This window comes from Aquila chrysaetos, chromosome 12, assembly GCF_900496995.4.
Source record: "Aquila chrysaetos chrysaetos chromosome 12, bAquChr1.4, whole genome shotgun sequence".
NCBI classification, from domain to species: Eukaryota; Metazoa; Chordata; class Aves; order Accipitriformes; family Accipitridae; genus Aquila; species Aquila chrysaetos.
Genome location: NC_044015.1, coordinates 24,627,514 through 24,651,928, shown reverse-complemented (window position 1 = coordinate 24,651,928; position 24,415 = coordinate 24,627,514). Strand labels below are relative to the sequence as shown.

Sequence of the window (24,415 nt, the reverse complement as noted above, 5' to 3'; positions counted from 1 at the left end):
GGCAACTGCTTCCCCCCCTTATTATTCAATTTAATCACAAACACATTTACAGGATACAATCTTAAATCTTCTTATGACTATAATTATCAAGCTCTTAAGAATGTGTTCTTTCAATTAAAATAACCCTATGTACCTGCATCTGAGTATGTAAACTTCATCAGCACTATGAGGTAATGGCAGCATTTTTTTCTTGCTTCCAGATCTTGACCTTGACTTCTTTTGCTTACAGTCTAAAGCTAAGGAGAGAAATTTCCATATGTGAAAGTGATATTTCAACGAGTGTTAAACCAGAGACATTTAGTAAGCATCCCCTATAGCAGTAGTGAAAAGACATCTACCTCCTTGTTGTCTCTCATTTAATTATAACGTAAATCCAAAACAATTACAAGTGTGCTCTAAGAAATTTGCTGGCAAAACACGTGAGGCTATTTTTTTTTAGTTTAGCACAGTGCTTGCTCTTTTAAAAGACTAGATAATTGACATTCAGCATTAACCTGTTGTTTTAGTATCAGCAAGCACCTACTAACCTATTGCAGAATTATACAGAAGCAAAGCACCATTGGAAATTTCCTTTCATGCATAAAACGCTGTCAAAATCTTGGAACTTGTCTTGTAGTTCAAGTACCATCATAAGACCACTCATGTTCAACCAAGTTACAACTTCACAAGGTTGTAGCTTTCAGCCAGTATAATCAAGAATTTCTAGTTTGAATGAAGCACCTGCCATTTGTTTTCAACATAAAGTTTGTCCTTTTATTCTAAGAATTTCAAATGAAGCTTCCCCCTTACTTCTGTCTGAATTCTAATGCATCTTACAAAAATCATGTATTAATCCTTGGCAGTGGGAGCTGGTATTAGGACAATCAACAGGGATGGCAAGGCCACTGTTTAAATTCAGTCTAAGCATTTGAAACTATGTATGAAAATAATGTGTTTGAACAGGAAACACATAGCAAATGGGTTCAGTTAGCACTGAGGTCTGCACCTCCCATAAACAGATGTAATAGGAATCTGTAACAAAACCTGGAGGTTCTAAGAAGCAGCCAAAGTCGGGGGGTGAGGGGATTAAACTGAGTTAATATTGTTATGATGGAAACAGCTGATAAAGCTCAAGAAAAAACTAGAAGTTTGGGACTGCTTGAACTGAGAAGTATATCTAGCTACACTGTATTTCAAAACACAAGACACCGACACTAGAACTCCACAGAAACCTGAAAGACAGTAACAAGTGGTATTCTTGATACCAAAGGCATAATGCTATGCTACTGAAGCATCTTAACAGCAAAATTAAAAAAATCATTACACTTGTCTAAGTTTTGACTCCTGTAATATAAAACAGAAGAATAAACCTCTTAGTATTCTGAAGCATGAGACATCATCTGGTGAGGCAAAACATGCTGCTTTAAAGAACACACAGTCTTGATTGCATCCTTCGTTTTTCTTAGGTCCTCCAAATGAGCACCTCTCAAGCTTTTACCCTGTAGCCAAACTTTTAACTTGTAGATACACCAGACATTTCCCAATTCCATCCCCAGATTTAAAGATTCCTACAGTATCTAGAAAAATTAGAAGGAATTTTTGAGGTTTAAATGTACCAGTGCACTAATCAAACAAGTAGAAAGCAGATACCAACCTAAAGAGACTTCCTTCAGTCCCTGGGTCAAGCCATCATTAGGAAGATGTGGCTCAACAGCATTTTTTTCTGATAGCAACAATGAAAGCAGTCTGGATATAAAGGCAGTAGTAACCCAAGGTGGCGGGGCAGAGAGAGAGAGAGAAATGGCCAAGATAGCTTCTGGAAAAGTGAATAGGTAAGGGATTCTTAATGCTTTATGCTCTCATCAAAAGCATACTCTTCATATAATTAGGAAGAAAAAAGCTAACTATCTTTCAGTCTGTAGGAACTACCAAGGAGTATAAATATTTTACATACCGCAACATCAGTAACAACATCACCAGAAATGTAAGCAGATAAAATACTGAAACCCAGACACCCATTCTCTGAAAAGAACTATTTGCATGAGGGCTGACTTATCTGAAGCAGTTATTACAGCAAAAGCTTTGCCACTGCCGATTTTGCAGAACATAATGGGAAGGAGGGAAACAGAAGTCAGTATTATCTGAATGCAAACACATCCATGAGTTGCATCTGATGTCAGTTAGTTGATGTCAGCTGATATGAGTTTAAAAAAAAAAAAAAAAAAAAAAAAAAGCAAAGCAGTAGCCAGAAAGCTTCTTCTAGAGAAGCCTACATGCATTTGAAAGAAGAACTAGCTTATTTCCTTCATGTTGGCAAACTTAAGACATTCATTCCCATCAAGAAATTTGATTCTACTCACATACATCCCAAGCACTTCAGAGAGCTTTCCCTTTCTTACTAGACCTGAATTGGTCTTCTGCAACAGAGTTCCTGAAAGCTAATGGGGGTGGTGTGGTGTGGTGTGGTGTGGGTGTGGGTGTGGGTGTGGGTGTGTGTAAAATCTTCTAAGAAAATAACCATCTGAACTACTGTGCAATCAAACAGACAGCAACACAAACAGAAACTGCCATAATGTACCAGGAGAGGTAGCTTCTACTTCCTTTAAATGTACCTTTTCAAGAACAATGAGAAAACAAGGAAAACAAAAGAATGGGCATCTTCTCTGAGCCATTTACGACAGAGGCTCTAGATAGAGAAATTACAAAACAAAGAACAGAAAGTATCACAGTAAAAGACATCAAGAAAAAAAATTCAGATCACTCAATGAGTTTTCAGAGTACCTTAGCGAAGATCGGAAGTACATTTGCCCAAGCAAGAAGCTGTTACAAAAGATAGAAAATACTAAGTATATTAAACCTGTGTTCTGCAAGGAATATTTCTTTTTTATTCCCTTTGTCTTTTGACCTAGTAAACATATTCCTTCACATTTTAGGGGGCACAAAGCAGCACAAGTATCTTTTGAAGTTACTCCAATGAAGCAGGAAAGTAAGTGGAAACAGTAGTAACATCTGGGTAAAGCTGACTGAAAGCCATAATTCCAATACCGGTTATCAGAGACATGTACCAGTAACTGTCACATTAATTTCATTTTTGTCTATCCAGAGAGTAGCAAGTTTAAATGAAGTCACATGCACACACTTCAGTGCTCTGTTGATATGATACTTGTAAGTGCTTGCAAGCATCAAGTCACACCACTGCCTTACCCATAAGAAAGCGTAGCCATGTTCTGACCAAAACTCTGTTACTGTTCTTCCAATGCCTTTACTGTAACAAAGCATGACCTCCTCAAAAAGTATGTTTTAGCCCTTTCAGGAAGAGACCAAGGATAATTTAGCTCTAGTAAGCTGCATGGAAATTGCAGCAAATTGCCAGAGAGAGGGAGGAACTACCTACCATTAATGCCTACTTTGTACCTACCACAGCTCCAAAACTACCATCCTTCATTCTCCATAAAGGCCCGATTTTTTTGGAAGAAGCCTCCTTCCTTCAAGTTTGGCCACCTGGTGTTTTCTAGTTGCTATTCCAAAAACTTTCTGTAAACAGCCAGTTACACCACTTCATCAAACCTCTGATACAGCATGACAGAGAAACAACCCATTTAAAACAAAAGACAATCAAACTTTGGAGGAATCTCCTTGAGTCACCCATGCTCAATTTCAGAGCACAGTATTTAGAAAAACATATGCTAGGTAAAAAGGCTGCATATAAAAACCTTCTTTACCTCTGCGACCACTTATCAAGACTACAAGCAGATGGAGATAGGAGGCTAAGATGAGCATGCCTAAGGCAACATGAATTAGAAAAGTCACAGTTAGAGGTCCTTCATGCCATGACATTTGGTCTGCGGTTCAAACTTAAACTGCATCTATGCTAATTTGCATGCTCCACTTCTTGATGTCCCCCAACATGGAACACTTCTCATTTCAGACTTCATTACTTTTGTCATAGCGTATGTAAGCTAACACAAGATGAATAATTGCACACATAAACGGATCTAATTAACCATTTAAAAACACTGCCAATTAAAAAGTAAAAAATAATGAATTAACTTTCTTGTATATTTATTCACTAATTTTTCAAATTCAGTCACTTGCTATCTATCCTCATCATTACTGCACAGTAAAATGCATTAAGCCTCCCCCTCAATCCAGCAATTTGCTCCCTGAAGGATCTTATAGGATATTAAAAATTAGCTCATTGTGCCAGTTGACCAGTTGTAATTGTAACAGCACAGAATAAGACACATAAAGCCAGTGGATCTCAGACTTCTGCTGTAGCTGCATACGCTTCCACAGTAAACTTTCCGAAGCTACAGTTTTGACAAAATGATATTAGAAATTATTTGGAAGCATAGTGGCCGCATGAACTGCTACCTCAGTCATACTGTTGGCTCAAAGGCCAGACTCCTTGCTCTGTATTTTATTGTTCTCTTCCAAACTTCCGAAAAAGCAGTTTCCATCTACAGAAGGAAAGATGAAAGAAGAAAGTGGTGATTCCCAAAAGATGACAGCTGGTAAGAAGAGACTGAGTGTGAAGAGTCAACAAAGACAAGATGTAAAAAGCCAGGGTGCAAGAGAGTATCGAGAGACTTCGGGTGGGAAGAGAGGCCCAGAGGGAAGAAAAGGAAGGAAGTGGATATACAACTGTACCAAGAAGAGCAAGATTCATTTTGAAGATTTTGCATAGGTCTGTCCCATGCTCTAAAGATAATCAGAAGAAGCAAGTTTGCCACATGCTCTGAGAAACGTTACTGTGTTGCTATTCATCAAAACAGGTATAAAAGGAAATCAGCATCTACTCAAGATGAGTGATTAAATCATTACATTGTTCAAAACTGGACTGCATAACACAAAAGAAAATAAAAATTGATGTTCCAGTCAGACATCTGAAGACTATCATGCAAGCACTAATACAAAAGCAATCAACTATCCAAATGAACCTAGACAGACATTTGCTATACAGTGGATCCGTACAGCATAACTACAGGCACAAATTAAGTTTAATAAACACTAACCTTGAACAGCCAACAGCCTAGAAAGTTTCACTTCTAGGATGTTTTTCTTGAGTCCATTCTCAAAATTTACCATTATGCTTAACTATGTCTATTATACTGCTAAAACTGTCAAGTCGCATTTGGAAAAAAAAAGGGCAAGATTTAACTAAATATGATCAAATTACTGATTGAAGAAGCAGGACATCTGCTAGCTGCTAGAAGAGCAGTATTATAATAGTCAGTATCAAAAACATATGCAGACAAACTGAAAAACTGAGCAGAAGACTAGTACGTAAGCTAATGTAGCACTAGGAAAGGTCTCACTTTGGTGATATGCAGAGATTACTGTACTTCTCTTATGAAACAGTAATGCCTAGATAGCTCCCATAACAATTGCCAATTAAAAGAATTACAGCATTCATGTTTACACACAGCTATTTAATTACAGCAAGAAACTGAGACAAATATTTAACCAGCGTGATTTCTTTCCAGTAGTTATGTTTACTTTATAAGATATAAGAAAGGCTTCATGAAAACAGAAGAAGGAACCTGTATAAACATATCCTCATTGTCTCCATTAAGGTTCCAGGCTGAAGCCAACCTGAAGACATCTCAAAATTGCTCTCAACTGCAACCATTTCTTAATAAGAAAAACACATCTCCCCAAGACTGACACTCATAGCAAAGTTTAAAACTAGTGTGTGCTAGTGAAATCTTGCATTAAAATAATTCTCTTCACAAAACTTATAAAGTGGAACATCAAATAAAACCACTGTTTCAAAGCATATTTTCTGGTCTACAAGCCTTGCATTGAGCTTGCTCAAATGAAAAGTCAATGAGCAAAGTTTACAAACTTCGCAGAGTTACAACAGTTTTAATGGTAAGGACTAAGTTAATACAAATATTCATTGGTTGTATAATGTTATTGCTATAACTTAAGCCTAAGTCATTGGTTTCAGTGAGAGGCCTTTATCCACACAGTACAGGCTATTTATCTGGCTCAGCTCCAGCTTCTGAGATCAAAAGTTTTTTTTTTTTTTTTTAAAGTTTTGTTTCTAACCTTCTTTTTTTTAAGCTTTGTTTCCAACCTAATTTTAAGCAAACTTCTAGGTCCAATGATACAAGACTCAGGAGTTTTCTTTCAGTTCTTTTAAGGAAAGTGACAACTGTTCTGATGGGTATGCTACTACTTCACTAGCAAAATACATTTCTTAAAGAAAACAAACAAAAATCCCCGAAAGCACCTTAACAAGCTACCGTCACTTCTGCCATTTAGCAAAAGGGAACCTGAGGTACAAGGAGCTTGTCCAGGATCTAATTTCTTTGTACTATCTTGTTTGTCACAGTGTCTCCTCCACTGAATTATCATTAAGATTTCAAAGTGCAATTTAAATATATAGCTACTGAAAAATATTTCACCAGTAGGTATATATAAGCAAAGTAACTTATCACAGGGCTAATACCAATCACAGCAGTGGTAAATGAAGTCCACTATCATTACCTTTCTACTGAATAAATACGAAAACTTTCAGAATCACTAACTAAAGGCATACGCTCGTGCACACGGATATTACTGCATCTACTGACCCTTCTAAATCTACTTTGCTATAGCATTAACTTAGCATAACATAAGACCTGGCAGCCACAGGCCCAGTTTGTGAAAATATTTCTTTTAGCCTTCTGCAGAGAAAGCCTGAAACTCAGTTTATTTGTCATTCTTAGCATAACAAATTACATCTGCAGACAAAAAAAAAAAAAAAAAAAGGATTATGCATTTTCCAAAGCATTATGTAAAAGTCTGTGCTTGTTGACACAGAAAACTGATGGTTGCCCTTCTTAACTACTTAATATTCCAGACTTTGTATCTCCAAATCTTCCTCACTATATTCTGTCTCTGCTCCCCAATTTGCTGTTGATCATACGAAGTCTCACTAATCTCAGCCACAATCCAAGTAAACTCAGAAATTGCCTACAGCCAAGCAAACTGCAGGTTTCTGGAAAAGAGTCAAAATATGGAATATTAGAGGAATTTCAAAATAAAGTGTGTTTTAATAAAAGACATTAGTATTGGTGCCAAATGCTGTACTACACTCACTCCATGTCAGACCATGTAGTTTTTGGGTTGTGAGCCAAACAAGAAATGAAACCAACTACATACAATATGTTGTTAGAAATACACAAACTGTAAAATTACTTGCTTTTCCTATTTTAACTACAGTATTCTTACTAGATTGTAAAAACTACTTGTTGGTTTGTTGGGGTTTGTTTTTTTGTTTGTTGTTTTTATTTTTTTTTTAGGTACTTTTAAACACTTCATTAGAAGGCCAGCTAGCTGGTTTGGAAGTTGTAATATTGTAGAAGAATGAATTTAGGCGACCATCTCCTAGTTTTGCTTACATACCTTAAGTGTTGGATCCAAAATAAATGAGTAAGAATGAAAATCAGACATGAGAGTGGACAACAGCAACATACCTTTTCTTACAAGTTGCTGAAGTTTTATGGCAAATAAATTGTTTACCAGCAGAAGCTTCAAAATTATTTTGAATTAACATATGCTTTTGCCCAGTCTGATGAGGAAAATGTATCATAGACAGACTTGCTTTTACATCTGTAACAAAACATACCTGTCCCAGTCAAAAGTCCAGCACTCTTCTTTCGTGCATAAGCGCGTAAGTGGTTGGACAGGCTAACAGCACTTGTAAACGTCGTATTGCAATGCACACACGTTCTAAGCTTCACAGGCATACCTATCATTCAAAAGAAAACTATAATCCAGCTCTCTTCAAAAAATGAAATTCTCAAAGCGTTGTAAAAAGTTTTCTGCAATAAAGATGGTTTAAAATATATTCACTGCATTGACGCAATTGTTTAGTATATTAGAAGGATCCAAGTTAACCGTTATTAGTTTTCCATGTAGTGCTTTAAGCCAAACCATGTTATTTGAAAAAGAACAGAAAGGAGGCAACTTGAGCCCGTTAGGCTACTCTGCATTTAATACCTACTATCAAGTTCCTACAGATCTCCACATTATGAAGCTCTAATCCCAAAATGTAATCCTGCAATTTGAATAGCACAATTCTGTTGAGAAATTTCGGAGTGTGCAACATTTCCAATAAAGAGAATTTAAAAAGTCTAGTTGACAAAGTGGTAATTAAAAGTGTTTTACCCATAAGACTGAAGCGCTCAATACTAAATTAGGCTGCTGTTGAAGGCTTGGAGAAAAAGGTGGTAAAACACACCACTGAACAGCTGTTAGACAAAACATTTTGTTCAGTGCATTTTCTGTTCATTACTTTAGATGCGCAATTGATAATGAAAGTTAATGATTTGAAGTTTTTTGCTAAAATCTTTGTGCTAAATAAATGATCAACAAAGCAACATGCCATTTATCACAGGAAAACAGTGAAACAATACTGAACTCCTCACTTACCAGACAAAGAAACCATTATAACTTATCCCCTGCTCAACTTCACCATAGTACTTCTCCCTTCATTTTACCAAAGATAGATTGTTTTGGTCAACTAATATTTCAAGTTCTCTACTAATAAATTATTAGAAGAATTAATAAAAAAGCTAAAACTACTCAGCTGGAAAGCCTCTGTCTGCAGGAAAGAAAGAATCCTATTCTCCAGCAGCCCACAGAAGACATGCTGTTTTTTTCAGGCAAGTTACAGAAGAAGAACACCTGGCTGGTAAAAACCTTTTTAAAAACTAAAACCAGAATTAGAAATATTTGCCTTTTTAGGAAAAAGAGAAGAATTTCAACTTGATGTTAAATATTTTCTTATTAACTCAACTGGCACAGTGCGTTAGTTGTCAAATTCTGTTACCTCAGCCACAGATAATTATAGGGCCCCATTCATAACTGTTAGTACTATGCAAGCATATGTTTATTTTTACCTGGTTGTTCATCACAACCAAACAGGCACTACCTAGTATTCAGCGGTGAATATTAAACAGAAAGCATTACACAGTGTCAGGTTTGGCAAGCTATTCCTTTAGCATTGTTTTTCAAATCATTAAGCCTGTCAAAGATACACTTCCTTTATTAAGCAATCTCCTGTCTTAAAGGACAACCACAGACGTCCAGAAGACATTAAATGTAATTCTGTTCCACCTCTACTATGTCATTTTAGAAAGCCACCTTTGTAAAGAAATTGATTGCCACGCTTTTGTAGTCCCCTAAAAGAACTTCTGAGCACATTGGATTGTTGTTGGTTTTATTTGTTTAAAGGAAGACAAGAACATAGGTGAAAAAGTAGTAGGCACTGCCAGTTTTACTAACCTGCACTGGGTAATAACAAGAAAACGAACAGAACCAAAAAAAAGTCAGGGGTATAAAAATAAGATCCTGCTCCTCAATCTCAAGAATCCTGCAGCATTATAAGGTGGTGTCCAAACAAGAAAACAGGTAAATGCAAGCTCTACATACACATTAAAAAGGATGTTGTAAGAATTCCCCAAGACTAGAAATAACTCTTATGTGACAAATAGGTTAAAAACATCACTCTAAAAGCCTGCTCTATTAGTATACAGAGTATCTACGAAGTTGATTACAGAATTGTTTCATTAGCACAATTCTCAGTGGAGGGGCAATCTCTGTCCGTATCAGTCAGGGGCTGTGCATTAGAAAGCTGCTGGCTACAACTGTATTCCAACAAAGCTTGAACCAGCACAGGTCTTCACTCAGAATAGCCAGGCCCTAAGCAAGCATCAGTTTCTCACAGCAGCCGCAATTTTGAAACAAACAAGAATTAATCTATGTTGTAAGAGTACGTTTGCCTAAAATCATCAAAATTAGTTGACAGTGATTCACCAATTTGGAGTATTATGCATTTATAATGGTATCAACAGTTCTGTTAGTTTGAGCAAATGCTGCTTTGCACAAACCTCAAAGATTTATTTTAAATTAAGTAGTTCCCAAACCAGCTGTTCTAATGCCTAGAAACAGGGTTACAAGCCCAAACATTTCAGAACTGTTAGTCTACCAAGTATGCACAGACACTTCAACTTATTATTGCAGGATGTGTCTTCTTCCCTACTGAAGCTCATTTTGTGTCCGCTTTGAAATTGTATGCCCAGCCATATGCAGAACAGGAACTATGTTCCATGCAAAAACCCCTCAGTGCTGCTGAGGGGTTTTTTCACTTTAGGAAAAGCATGTCAGAAAAATTTGCTGTGCTACCTCTTGCAGTCAGCGTCCTCTGGAAATGAAACAAGAATTAAATGAACAGCATCCCAACTAAAATACTCTGCATTTGTACATTTTCTATGAATTAAAGGATTCTTTGGGATGTTGTCAAGACAGCTAGAAACATCTTCTTACCTGACTGCATAGTCAAGTCCATTTTTTGTGGCTGATACATCAATGGACTGTCTTCATTTAATGGAAGAACACATTTCTGAACAAACCTCTTTCTTGCAGTTTGATTATGAATTTTTTGAGGAGAAATATCAGGATTCCTTTCTTCTCCTAACCTCTTATTTTTCAGGAGTTCTATCAGTGTAAGTGACTGACTTTTTTTTTCACCATGTAGTACTGCTTTTGTTTCATCACATTCATTTAGGAAACTCAGCCCTTCTTCCTCCGATGCAGACACAGATGTATCTTCAGTCTTTAGGCCATTATGGTATGCTTCAAGAGGTATAACATTCTGAGATAAAAAGTCATCATTTGATGCAAATTTCTGAGCAACAAACGGTCTGGGAATAATGCGGCGACTGTTCAAAGCCTTTAGGATTTTTTCATACTTCTCTTCATTTTGCATCATCTCATTCAGAACACAGATTGGAGACTTGTGTGCGTCCCACTTGGTTTTGCCAAGTCTCTTCAGGTGTCCTCGCACATGATTAGACAATCCAATTTTAGTATCAAACCAGCCTCCACAGAGCTGACACGTATGCTCAGAGGAAGTTTCAGATTTCTCAATCGCTACAAAGAAAATAATTATCATTTTTTTTTTACAATTATATACAGTTAAACATTACAATAGCAAATCACAAGGACAAAAAGAGAGGCTTTACAACAAGATAAAGCAAGTCTTGTTTACTACTCAATAAATCCCTTTGTCCACTCTACTTCAGACCCAAATTAAAAAAACCAAACCAAAACAAAAAACAACTTACCTTTTCTAACACGTTTAACAGGAGTTCCTGTTCCAGTCCTTTTAAAATGTTGCATTTTGTCACTTGTTGCTATCTGTTCTGGTGAAACAACATGACGGGCTTCATAGCTTAGTCCAGCTCTGTGAAGATGTCCTCTGACATGATTGGACAATCCAACACCTGTTTCAAAGGTTGCTGGACAGTATGGGCAGGACTTCTTTTCAAGCGACAAATCAGTCCAATGGAAAACTGAGTTATGCTTTGGCAATGCTGATCCTACATTTTCTAAATTCTGAGGATCATGCAAATCATGCAGGAAGTTACTACCCTCAGCATCTTCATAATACTCAAAATAAAAGCCATCATTCTGCTCATAACTAAGTGAAGATTTATCACCAGCTTCATGATCTTCCATTTTACCTTTGAATATGGGGAATAGGTTTACATGCTCCTGATTAATATCACTGTAAGATTCATCCTCCACAGACTGTGTAGTGTAATCACATAGTTCAACATTATCCCATGAACTTTCATCCTCCGTTTCATAGCTGTCTTTTTTTTCAGCAGAGTTAAGTTTCTGTAAAACAACAACAGTCATTTTATGCAGAAAATCTGGATAGCAATCCAAATCATCTCCTGTAACAGAGCCTTCCCTCTTGGATTCTTTAACCAATCTTTTTACAGCTACATGCCTACGATCTTTACAGCCTTCTGCCCTTTTGCAATCAAGATTATTTGAATCCATGACAAAACAATTATTATGGGGACTACTTGATGAAGAAAATAAATGTAAAGAACTGACAGAGTTGGACTCTTCCTTTTTTAAATGCAAAGGATAAGAGTCACCAGATTTTTTAATCATCCTGTAGTTTTCATATTTGTGTCTATATAAATAATTACCGCTTGTTTTGACACTAGCTTTCTGCTTTGCTGCTTGATGAAAACATTTAGGTTTCTGGTCAATGCTATTTCTAATCAAAAAGGTCTTGTTTGTAGAATTTAGATTGCACACACTTACAGATGACTGTGAAACGCTTTTCCGAGCCTTCTGTATCCTGTAGGGTCTCTTGTGAAGTTTTGCGAAGTTACTGGACTGTGAAGTAGAGCCAAATGATCTTTTTACATCCTGTTTTAAAACAGAGTTCTTTGGAAAAGTAGAAGATTGTTTGATCAACTGTTTTGTCCTGCTACCAAAATCTAAAGATTCTTCTATTATGCTGCCTTTCCTTTTTTCTAGTCTAAGATGGCTACCAAAGGGATCAATGCATGATGCTGGGTGCAAATATTCCACATGTTTTTTTAAAATGCTTCTAGCTGAAGTAGTAAATGGACACATCTTACACATATATGTCGATGACTTTTTTGAGGATCCTAAATACGGATCTTTCAAGGATGACTTTTTCTGTGTTTTCCTCTGGGACATGTCGCTACCGATAATTGAACATTTGACTACTGCTCCATGAGCGATCCCTCGATGGCATTCCAGTTCATTTTCTGTCACAGCCATGAAATTGCATTCCTCACAGCAGTAATACCTTTTATCTTTTTCATGGGTCTTCGCATGCTGCACAAATGTTTTGGGACAATTGGTACCAAATACACACTGTGGGCACTGTAACCGTGCACTCCTACCCTCATCCTGAAGTTCTTTCAGCTCACGGATTTCTTCCATCAGTTTCTGCCTTCTTTCCTGGTGAATTATCATATGTTTAAGAAGTGAATTACGATCTCGAAATGTCCTTCCACATTCCCTACATGCATAGGGCCTGGGAACATTGAGATGTCGGAAATGACTGTTCCCATCTAAATGGTACATCATATGCCTATGCAGATGTTTCTTCTCCCTAAAATTCACATTGCACTTTGTACAGGGATAAAATGATGGTTCATCAGTACTGAAAGTAGATGGCGATTCAGAATCATTCTGTTCACATTTATTTTTTAAAGGATTAGAAAGAAAAGTGCTAGTGTGAACAGGAGAAGTATCTTCTGCACAGTTACTAGTGGGACTATAAATGAGCTGCTGGATAGCATCAACAGCTTCCAGCTCTTCATCTGTGGATTCAGGCTTTACTTTACTCAATGAATATTTTTGTGGTTCTACTATTTGCAGCTCCTCATTCTGCTCTAAGAAGTCAACAGTTAATAGTTTTGATTTACTAGGAATACAACTGGTATCACCAAAACAGTCTTCAGTATAGCGTGTTATTTTACTAACATCCATTTTCCTTTTTCGCTTTTTTTCTAAGCCTGCTTTACAGTGAATGGGAGACTTCTCTATTGTTTCTTCATTTGTCATAAGAAACTGTATAAACTCTTTTTGTGGATCCCAGCTGGGATCACATCCCGATCTGAAACCACCTGTACCTGAGGAAATGCCTGTTAATGTATCGACACAATCATCTTTTACTAGTAAATTTTTATCATCCTCACAAACTTCTACTTGGCCTACTAAAGTGCTATCTACACTATTTCCTACTGATTTCTGTGAATCACAACCAATTGAAGCAGAGGTAGGTAGATTTTTAATGGAATGAGTCAGGTTCTTAGCATGTGCTACATCAGGTAACAAAAATAAAACTTGGTGCTGATTTGATTTCTGTGTTGTACTCTTTGCAGGCAGCTGAAGATCATGAACCACTGTCAAAGTTGAGCAGGAATCTGTGTGATGACCTACAGGCTGTCCAGTGGTTAATGAAACACTGCCTTTATTCATAATGGAAGTCTTAGTTGAGGTGGAGTGTGAAACTGGTCCATTAACAGCAGTTCCTCTAGACAAGATAAAGTTTTCGCTAGAAACAGTAGGAGCACCAGTGTGTATAAATAGAGAAGTCTGGCCTCCACTTAAGGCTTTTTCAGATCTGTCCCTTGATAGCTCCTCAGGCAGAGTCAATGTATTGTTCTTCTGAAATGACGTGTCGCTCTCTTGTGGTTTAGGAATGCCACCTTCTTCCTCAGATATGAAATTATCATCACATAGGATTTCTTCTTCTTCTTTAGCACCAGTGACTTCAGTATTTATTTCTAAATCATCCATATTGCTGGTCTGTCCATTAAGTACATTTACACTAAAAAACAAAAAAGAAAAGAATCAGGCAATCACAGAAATAAATAATGGCAATTTTAATTTACAGTTTTCTTCAGGATCACCCTTCTTCATACTCTAATCTAAAAGTATGTTTTGAACTTGTTAAAAACGTAATTTTTTAAATTTAGGATATTAAAGACATGTTTAAAATTAACCGATGAAGTAATTAAAAAATTATACCTTTTTGCTATGCTATATTAATAACCATACAGCAAACTAGTCACTGCCCACTATCACAGTTCAAAAAAGCCTGAACACCCATACGCAAGCAAAATGGGGGAAATGAGATTGTCAAAAACTGTGCAAATACATTCTACAAGTAGATTAACATAAACACAAGAGTTTATCTTTAGTTGTTTTCTAAAAGTAAAACAAGTTAGGAGTAAAGGCTACCCAGACATCTGCTAGTAATTTTAGTGATTTTCAAAAAAAAAAAAAAAAAAAAAGCAAATCATACTTCCCTTTAGCACCCAGGAAACTAAAATAATCTTTATGTATCAAGGTAGCACTTCTATACAACTGACCTGATGCTACACAGAAGCCTGCAGAAGTGTTAACTTTAGTATTAAAGGAGAAAACACAACTAAGCTGATTTTGAACATCTGATTACTGATAGAGACATAGCAAAGAATCAAACTCACTGAAGAAATTAAAGGTCTTCCCATTCCCTTCTTACAAAAGGACTCTCCTTGCTTTAAAATAAATCAGTCAGATCTTGGTTATGTTATAAGGCCATTTTAAGTGGTAAGCAAATCAAATAGCATCTTCTCAAAGGTGGGAAAAACCCCACAATTAGAAAGAAACATTTAATTAGGATTTACATACCAGAGGAAATCACCATGATGAATTCAGAGCATGACAATAATAGTATCTGCTAGTACAGAGAACTACTACATATTAATTCCTTCTGGGAGGCCTTGTGTACATAAATATGTCTTCCTACAAGTGACTTCCATTCATACACAAAATCATCTATGAAATGCTTAGTGACCACAAAAGAGTTGCCTACACGTGAAAAAATCAGTGTGTAATAAACAGGAGTGTGAACTTAAGTCTACCCTGGCATTTACCTCTTGCACAGGTCCTCAGAACACAGTAAGCATAAGGCATTAAAACACCCATCTAGGAGTTGGAAACATCTATCTGTATTTTACAGAAATCACATATTTTACCCTTAAAGAGCACTATTCACTTTGATCTTCTGGGGGATTTGATTCCTGCCATCACATACTTAGGTTCAATTACTAATTAACATTTTGACTACAGCTCAGTTAAAAGGAGTCATACCTAGACTCTTTGAATTAAGATGTTATAACTCACAACTAATATCCATGGCTCCCTGCAACGGTCCTTCACCAAAATCAAGGAAGACCACTCTTGACATCCTTTTTTCCTAAGGAGAAAAAACAACCTGGTTAAACAACACCACTTTCATCTTTATACGTCACTCTCTAAAATGAGTCCAGCATTTCTATTAGTTTTTCAATTCAACATTATGATAGCTATCCACAAAATTCAAAGCTAGCTATGGCCTCATGGAAATTCTCTGTTACTGTGCTTGTTTTGTTTCAAATCAGCAAAAGGACAAAACAAATATTTTAACCTCCTTTAAGTTTGTAAAAACAAACCTTAATGTAATATGACTTATTTACTATTTTGAAGATAAAAGTAACTATATTTGGAGTAGAAATATAACGAAAAAATTTTGCCATTAAAAAAAATGTTTCCTTTCCTTTGCTGCTCAATCATTGAACTAGCCAATTTAGAAATACAGCTATGCTCGTGTCAGATGCATAATAAATGCTTAAAATATAGGAAATATTTTATTGTATTATTTATCTATAACATACCTTTATGCAAATGTTCTACCAGACACTCCAGTTTCTCATCTTCCCATTTCTTAGATTTTTGCATTTCTTTGCTGTTTTGAGATGGGTCATTTTCCACCATAATAAAGACTTCCAATAAGATCACATTCAAAGCTATCAACCTAAAATGGTGATAATGCACCACCCAGCAGGAGTCTTTACATCATGTACATGAGTTAGAAACAGGCAGTGCAAACATGCACTAAGAATCCGTAACGTGGAAGTCAACTAAAAGTGAAACCTCCAAGGATGCACAACAGCTCCAACAATTTTACAACTGAATAGTGTAAGCTTCTTATAGTATCAGGCACCAGATTATAAAAATGTTCACAAAAAGTTTAGAAGAAACTTAGTAAGCCAATTTTGCCTGGAAGATGTGCATTTTCCTCGTTTTATTACTGCAGAGGTAGACAAATGTATGCTCAGTCAATCTGAGAGCCTATATTAGCTTTTCTCAACAGGAAGCAACGTTGCTAACGAAGTGGTAAATTCAGTGTTAATGAGTGGCTTCACTGTTACCACCTCTGAGGTAAAACCTTCCATGTTCCAAGTTCCACCCATCTGTTCTGGTGTGAGGGGTTCAGAGGAAGAACAGACGCTTCCCATTTAAAGCAACTTCATCGGTACCCCCCGAACAGCAGGGAGGCAAACTGAGAATATCGTGCCTGCTTGGAGATTGCTATCCTCATTATCAGAATGGCTCCTGAAAACTTTTCACAGGTTTACGTGACGAAGACAAAACCATGTTGCTCCACATACAGAACCATACTGACGCTAAATATTCATGTTAAAGCTCAAGTTAAAAAGGTGGCTAGGGCACCATACGATCACCTTTAAACTGAGACTCTCTTCAGAGTTGTCATGAGCAGTATCTAAAACGTTACACTGTGCAATCTTGTAAGAGATTCCTTTCCATATTGTGTATTTATGGAGACTGTGAACTATTCCATATGGATCTGATTAGAAGTCTTCTATGGTAATACAGCTGTCCCTACAGATTTCAGTCTTTGAATCAAGCCTGAAATGCTTACTGTATCAATAATATTGCTGTTACATTTTAATAATTTTCTGCTAATTATCACATTTTTTCCAGCTATCAGGGTGGTACAATTCACTATTTTACATGCAGGACAATAAGAAAGCTAGCAGTTTTAACAGTGTGGTATTAAAGAAAATAAATAAAATATCTTTTTACATTACAGTAATTTAGAGTCTTGTGATGACACTGAGCCAAGATGCAAAACTTCACTTACAGTACCTACTCCATGTGTAGAAATTGATGCAGCAACAATGATAGGTGTAACTAGACACATGCAAGAAAACATTCCACACAATGCCACCATGTTTGAGGAAATGTTATCATCTAACCTGTACCATTCAGGAAGTGCAACACCCAAACTGAAACGCTCCCTAATCCAAACACTCTGGCGAAAAAAAAAAAAAAAAGTTTTAAAATTATCTTATCTATACCATACCACAAATACAAAATTATTAATCCTGTCAAAATATTTGGTAATTAATCCTTACTTACTGTACCTGAAAAATTAAATAGTGAGCTCAAACTTCAAATTTGCTGCAACTAGTGCTTGTTATATCCTCTACCAGGGCAAGCACTATACAGTTGAGGTAATTTTTATTTTTATTTAAGCACACAGTGCAGTATACCTTGGAGATATATAAGTGTAAAAATGGCAATGCTCAAAAAGCCTACACAAGCATACACAATCCCAGGCTCATACCTTTGAAACACACTTTATCTAAAAGGCTAGGCCACATTCAATTCAATTATTTCAGTTAAGCCTAGAATGACTGTAGTGCAGTTAACAGTGTTATTCCTGGTTTATGTGATACACTATTTATTATATAGAAATTATTTCATATTCAAAAGTAGAAAACAACCAATTATTTAGCCAACTAAGCCACATTCCACCCCTATTTAATTAAGTACTTTTAAATTTACATAATTTTAATGTTGTTTTTCTTCATAAAACCTCAGTTTTTAAAATCCTAATGAGTTCTACAGATATGCCTGTGGCCAGATAGTCTAAGCATTAAAAAAAGTGTAAGGTCAGATCTATCTTCAAGCTGACAGATCATAATTTAAATGCCTTAAGCTAATCGTACTGTCTCAAAAATCTTGAACATCAGTATTTTTGCAAACTATCAGCACTTGCTATAACACCCTTACTACACTACATCTTGAGGTTACTACAGAAGAAATGAGGTGATAATTGCATATTAACATAATTATTCGGTAATCCCTCTGAGCAAGCTTCCTAGGTCACTCAGTAATTCAGATTAGATGCAACCTTCCTGTCATCAGATCTATGCTGTCCACTTTTTGTTCATTAATAATTCTTTTTGATAGGAATGTACTTAATTCCATTGTTCTATGTACATTATTAATTGTATTTATTACCAGTAGGTTTATGACATTTCCAAATTCTTATTTCATAATGACAACCACTGCTATGTAATAGGGTCACACACCAAATTAAGAGTATTGCCTTCATGCAATACTAGTTCATTAAAGCTTACACTCCAGTGCTAAGTGTACTTACTACGCTTTGCCTAGTAGCAGTTGTAGTTAGAGATTTGTCAGTTTCTGTCACAAACCCCGTGTTATTTTACAAGGATTTACAATAGATCTGAAAGCACACTGGAGCTGAAAAATTAAGATGGAAAAAATCTGGTTGAGTTTGTGAAAAGCATGAAGTGCTTTTATGTGTTTTGATATCAAGTTTCTCATTAAATTCATAAATATAAGCCAAGGAGCTAAAACACAGAGCACAAAAACTTAGAAGCCACCTCCTAAATGGATTGAATTTAATCAGCCTAGTTAAAGTAAATGAAGAAATATAGTGTCTTTCAACAGTGCTGTAATGAAGGCACTTGTCCTGTGCTAACTCACTCCTCGGAAGTCAAGTTCTTTAAGCAGATATGTGAATAACCATGACATTCAAGGGATTATTCAAATATTCAAGAGATAGGAAAGGTGCACTGTTCCCATTTAGATTTTTCTTCAAGACTTTGTTATAGAAGTAGACAAAACTAACAAAACCTATCATTTTATCCACAAGCATTCCTGTAATAAAGCCTTCTCAAATGACAGATTATGTTAACAATGATGAAACCAATGTCACAGATTTTTAGGCAACAAACAGCAGACCAGAGAGTGCTTAAGTACATCCTGGCACAGGACTAAAGAGGCATCTCCTTCCATTTTGCCCCATTACGCAGCCTGTTCCTTTAACAACTTAATCATGCCAAACGTCAAGCACGGCGCTTCCATCAGAAGTGGAATGTTTAAGAACCTTTTGAAAATGAAGGTTTGTACAGAGTAAGAGGAACTAGTAGTGTACTAGCATAAACCAGTCACATCTTGAGAAAAAAAATCAAGTTATTTAGAGGATACCTGCACAGTAATTTTGCCTCTTCCATACAGAAATGCACAGTTCACAACTCCCGAGTTTTGGGTGTTATCTAGCAATATGAATACCCAAAGTCAACAAAAAATCACAATACTTTGATCATTAGAAGAATACCTATTACTTGTTTTCCACTTTATCTCTTCTTAAAAAGCTATCCAGATCTACCCTTCAGATGGAAATAGAACTACAAAACCTGACAACCAACCAGAGGATGAATCAGTGACTCACCTTGCCTTCCTCCAGCTTCTATTTGTGTTTGCAAACTAAGTTGTTGCAAATACATTCCCTTCTGCACAGCAGAGACAATGACCATTTGTAGACTGCCTTACTTAGCTTTGAAACCTACCAATTCACCTGAACATTTCTGGATTTTTTTTAAACTTCTATAGTGTAGAGACAGCTTGTTTAATATGCACACCACCATGAATACCGCCCTCGCACACCTACATTACATACAAGTATATGGTTATTAATATAACTACAGTCTGAGGAGTTCCACTGAAAACTAGTTATCTTCGATTCAGATCCATAGCTCTTCACATGAAAACAAAACATCGGGAAAACTCTCATAGCTAATCACACTCCCATATTCAAAATTATTTTTAAAGCAGCAAGAAAAATTACTGACAGGACACTAAGAAGTTGTATTACGCCTAAATAAAGAAATACAAATTTATTGTCACCCACAGTATAACCTTTTGTTATACTGTTGAAACACTGACTGAGTTGTCATATCTCCATGGAAAAAGCTGACCAAAGAGAAACTTTGAGTTACAGAGGAGTCATCACACAAAAACAGCCCGTCTTTTCAGTAAGATTATACTTGGGAACATCAAACCTGAAGCACACTTTTTCAGAAAGTTATTTACCTGAAACTTTATTTCTAATGAAACAATTTCTTCAAAAGCTGTGTGTCACATAGTAAGGAAAAAAAAAATGTTTCCTTATAAATGTCAACATTTCAGAAACTTGGTTTCTGGTCTGAAATATTTAAGAGTGGTATTTTAATATCTCGCATGTGAAAGGAAACAGTACACAACTGAAGAATGATCGTCTTACCATTCAGAAATCATAGAAGAGAATGCCATTACTGCCACCGGCCATTCTTAATCTTGTTCCTCTAATATTGATTTGCTTGGGAAAATAAACCAGTTTGTCACAATGGGGTGCATCATGCTAAAATTCAATACTGAAATCAATAAAATAAATGACAATACAATTTAAGTGTCACAAGAATCAGATGTATGACTTTAAAAAAAACCTCTTCTAGTTGTAAGTGCTAATGCAGCAGTTTAAGATGGTTTCATTGGTAAAGACTTTTCAAAGTGAATTAGGTATTTCTAAAAGATGCCTAGCCAGTACAAAAAAAATCAAGACTTTGAATCTGGTAACTTCAGAACAGTCACACAAGTCCACAGGCTTCCATACCTCCCCTCCTCCAGCATTCCACAACACTGTTCATAGAGGACAGCCAAGTACTTAAGTCTACACGTTCCTGCAGCTATTTGTCTAGTTTGGATTTTTAGTAGTATGATCTACTTTGAATTGCACTGCCATTAGTTTCTACTAATAACTACAATTAGTTCTACTAAGAACTACAATAAAATATGGAATTTTCCTAAATGCAGACACACGGTAAAGACTAGCAGCATTCCAGTAAGACACAGACGTTTGAAAACACAGACTTAATGTTCTGTGATAATACACACTTCTCTCCAAAACTGTTCCCTTACGTACTTTTACATGCAGAGATAAATTCTTTTCCGTTATGTCAATCTGACATGCTCACACCTTTTTTTCTCTCTAAAGAAACTGAATGTTTGAGAAAACACTTTTCATCTCTTTCATTACCATTACCTGTGTTTTTCAGTCAAATGTCTTCTTAAGCCTAAAGTATGGTACCAAAAATTGCTTTTATCTAGACACAATATTACAAATAGTCTATTAACCACCAGGATTACAAAACAAAAAAGTTTCTCATTACAGTCTGTAAATAAAAGCTCCCATCCTTTTTGTGAGACAGTATTCTTATCAGGCTGCCAAAAAATTAAGGGTTGTGATCAGTGGTACAAAATGTAGCTGGTGGCCAGTAACCAGCGCTGTATCCTGGGGTCACTACTGGGTCCAACACTGTTCAACATCTTCATTAATGACCTGGATGATGAGGCAGAAGGTACCCTCAGAAAGTTTGCTGATGATACAAGACTGAGCGGAGTGGCTGATACACCAGCGGGTTGTTCTGCCATTCAGATGGACCTCAACAGGCTGGAGAAACGGGCTGACAGAAACCTCATGAAGTTCAACAAAGGAAAGTATGAAGTCCTGCCCCATGAATAACCACATGCACCAGTACATGCTGGGAAGCAGCTTTGCAGAGAAGTACCTGGTGGTTGTGTTGGACAGCAAGCTGGACATGAGCTAGCAATGTGCCCTTGTGGCAAAGGCGGCCAATAGTATCGTGGTGTGCGTTAGGAGTGTTGCCAGCACACTGAGGGAGTTGATCCTTCCACAGCACTGGTAAGGCTACACCTGGAGTAGTGTGTCCAGTTCTGGACTGCCCAGTCCAAGAGAAATATGGAGCTATTGGACAGAGTCCAGCAAAGGGCTACTAAGACAATTAAGAGACTGGAGTATCTCGTATGAGGAAAGGGGAGAGGGGGGAGAGGGGGGAGAGAAGAGAAGGCTCACTAGGATCTCATCAACATGTACAAACATCTGAAGGGAGGGTACAAAAAAGATACAGAGTTAGACTCCTTCCAGTGGCGTTCAGTGACAGGACAAGCAGCAATGGGTACAAACTAAAATACATGAGTTTCCACCTGAAAACAAGGAAAACTTTTTTTTCTGTGAGAGTGACTGGCACAGGTTGCTTAGAGATGCTGTAGAGTCTCCAACCTTGGAGATATTCAACAGCTGTCCAGACATAGTCCTGGGCAAGCTGCTCTAGGTGACCCTGCTTAACACAGAGGATTGGACAAGATCTCCACAGGTCCCTTCCAACCTCAACTATTCTGTGATTCTGTTTTAGTACACTTTGCCACATAGTATCCCAATTCTTGCTTACTTCTCTTTGGAGTGCTCCATATGCTCAGACTATCCACTTTTTTCTTTCATTTCAAAATATCAGCAATATAGGCACAACAGTATTTTAATAAAAAGGAAGTTTCCAACCACTAACTTCGGATTTGTCATTCTGACAGCTTAAGAAAATTACACAAAAATAATCAGGTATACAGCAAAAGTGCATTCTCTCTATCCCAAGTTACATAGAACATATTCATGGCAAAACTATAATTTGATGCCCCTCTCCCTTCTATCTCTCTTCCACTGTTCCTGTTTTCCAGAGTTCTCTCACTAAATAAAATAATATTATTACTCACTAAGTACAGTACCATTATCACACTCAAATTTATTAACAGGCATTTCCAAAGTCCCCCCTCATTTTCTATTAGTTTTTTCTACAGTTCAGGACTTTCCACAGGATGAATCCCTCTTCTATGTCACAATTTACTTAGATGCCTTCTTGATATGTCACACCTCAGAGGGGCCTAAGGATGCTGAACTCTCAGTGTTGGCTTTTCAGGCAATACAATAAAAGTACTTCCTCCTCATGGGACCCCTCCCACCAGCAATGCTCTGTTGTAACAGTCACAGTGAGGGAGACATTTCACAAAGAGCACAGGCTTAGGAAAGTACCTGCATTCTTCCAGGCTCTAGTCTCATCACTACAGTCCTTACGTGGGAGATAATACTAAAACGAAAGACCTGCTGTCATTGCAAAAGATTTTGGCTTGCAGAGAAGAGGAAGTAGTGTCAACATTGAGCCATATGCTGTCAAATTACTATGCTATACATTGGAATTATGGTTTCCTTTTAGCAAAGTCAATTTAAGCAACTCCTGCCTTCCTCCACTCCCCCATGTTCCTTCTTTCACACTTTATCAACAATTTCATTATCCAGTTTAAAAGGCTAGGACCCACACGCTTGCTGAATTGGCACAACCGAGAGGCAACAACTATGAGTAAGGGCACAAACTTTTACTAGTTTTGTTGACAGAAAAATCTAGTGGGGAATCTTTTCCTAAAATTTGTATCAATAAATAAAAAACTGAAAATGCAGAGAACATTTCAGAAGAGAAAAAAGAAGCTTTGGCAGTTGTCTATTTAACTGTAAAAGACAACATCATATGAAGAACACTACCATGAAGCAAATTTTATGTTCTAAAATTACTTGAAGTACACTACTCAATCGAAGTAAAATGCTAGAAGTGAATGCTAAAATAATTCAACTGGGGAACATTAAATACATCTTCTGAGAATACTATTAACACAAGAAAAACTCTTAAATTACATATTAGACATGATAGCTAGATTTTTCCATAGAGACATACAAATGCAAATCCTTCCAGTAGGTTAAATGAAAAGTATTTTCATTTCTAAAACACATCACTAACTTTTAGAAATAAAAAAAAAAAAAATAAATCTACTCCCCCTTAACCCACAGTTTTACAAAAATCAAAGTCACTTTATCTGCTCAGAAACAAGTCCTTTTGAAGCCAGGTACTGCCACCAAGTGGTGGTGAAATTCTGTATGCATATCTAATTATTCCCCACATGTAGAGCACACAACTGAAAACGTTTCCCCAGCTGCCAAATATGAGCAATGATGTACTAACACAAAGACATTTAAAACTAATCAATCAAAGCAGAACCAACAGAAATTTTGCATCCAAATCTAAAACTGACTTTCCATTTAAAACAAAGGTTTTTCCTACAATTCAGTCTTTTTGTTCAGCCACCTTTTGTGAGCAGTTGGGTAAAGAACCCTTTCTTCCAATACAAATCCAATATATATCAACAAACTGACTCTAATAATTAGGTTTTTTCTGTAAATTTATATAAATCCCCAATGATTACAACTACATGGCCACAGAAGCCTTATTTTTACTGT

General features: G+C 36.6%; 1 protein-coding gene across 13 annotated transcripts in view; it reads right to left on the bottom strand.

Moving 5' to 3' along the window:
- The window catches only part of ZNF644 (zinc finger protein 644), an 84,741-nt gene that overhangs the window by 4,927 nt on the left and 55,399 nt on the right, over positions 1–24,415 (bottom strand). For 6 of the 13 annotated variants that reach the window (XM_030031875.2, XM_030031873.2, XM_030031874.2 and 3 more), the window contains 4 exons: positions 15,487–15,559; positions 11,100–14,146; positions 10,300–10,905; positions 134–236 (listed from right to left, as the gene is read on the bottom strand). In XM_030031875.2, the coding sequence (XP_029887735.1) occupies positions 134–236; positions 10,300–10,905; positions 11,100–14,115 (3,725 nt within the window). In that variant the 5' untranslated portion in view covers positions 14,116–14,146; positions 15,487–15,559. Of the gene's footprint in view, positions 1–133; positions 237–7,597; positions 7,721–10,299; positions 10,906–11,099; positions 14,147–15,453; positions 15,560–24,415 lie in introns of all 13 variants that reach the window. The other 7 variants (XM_030031884.2, XM_030031885.2, XM_030031883.2 and 4 more) reach the window with 3 other exon arrangements.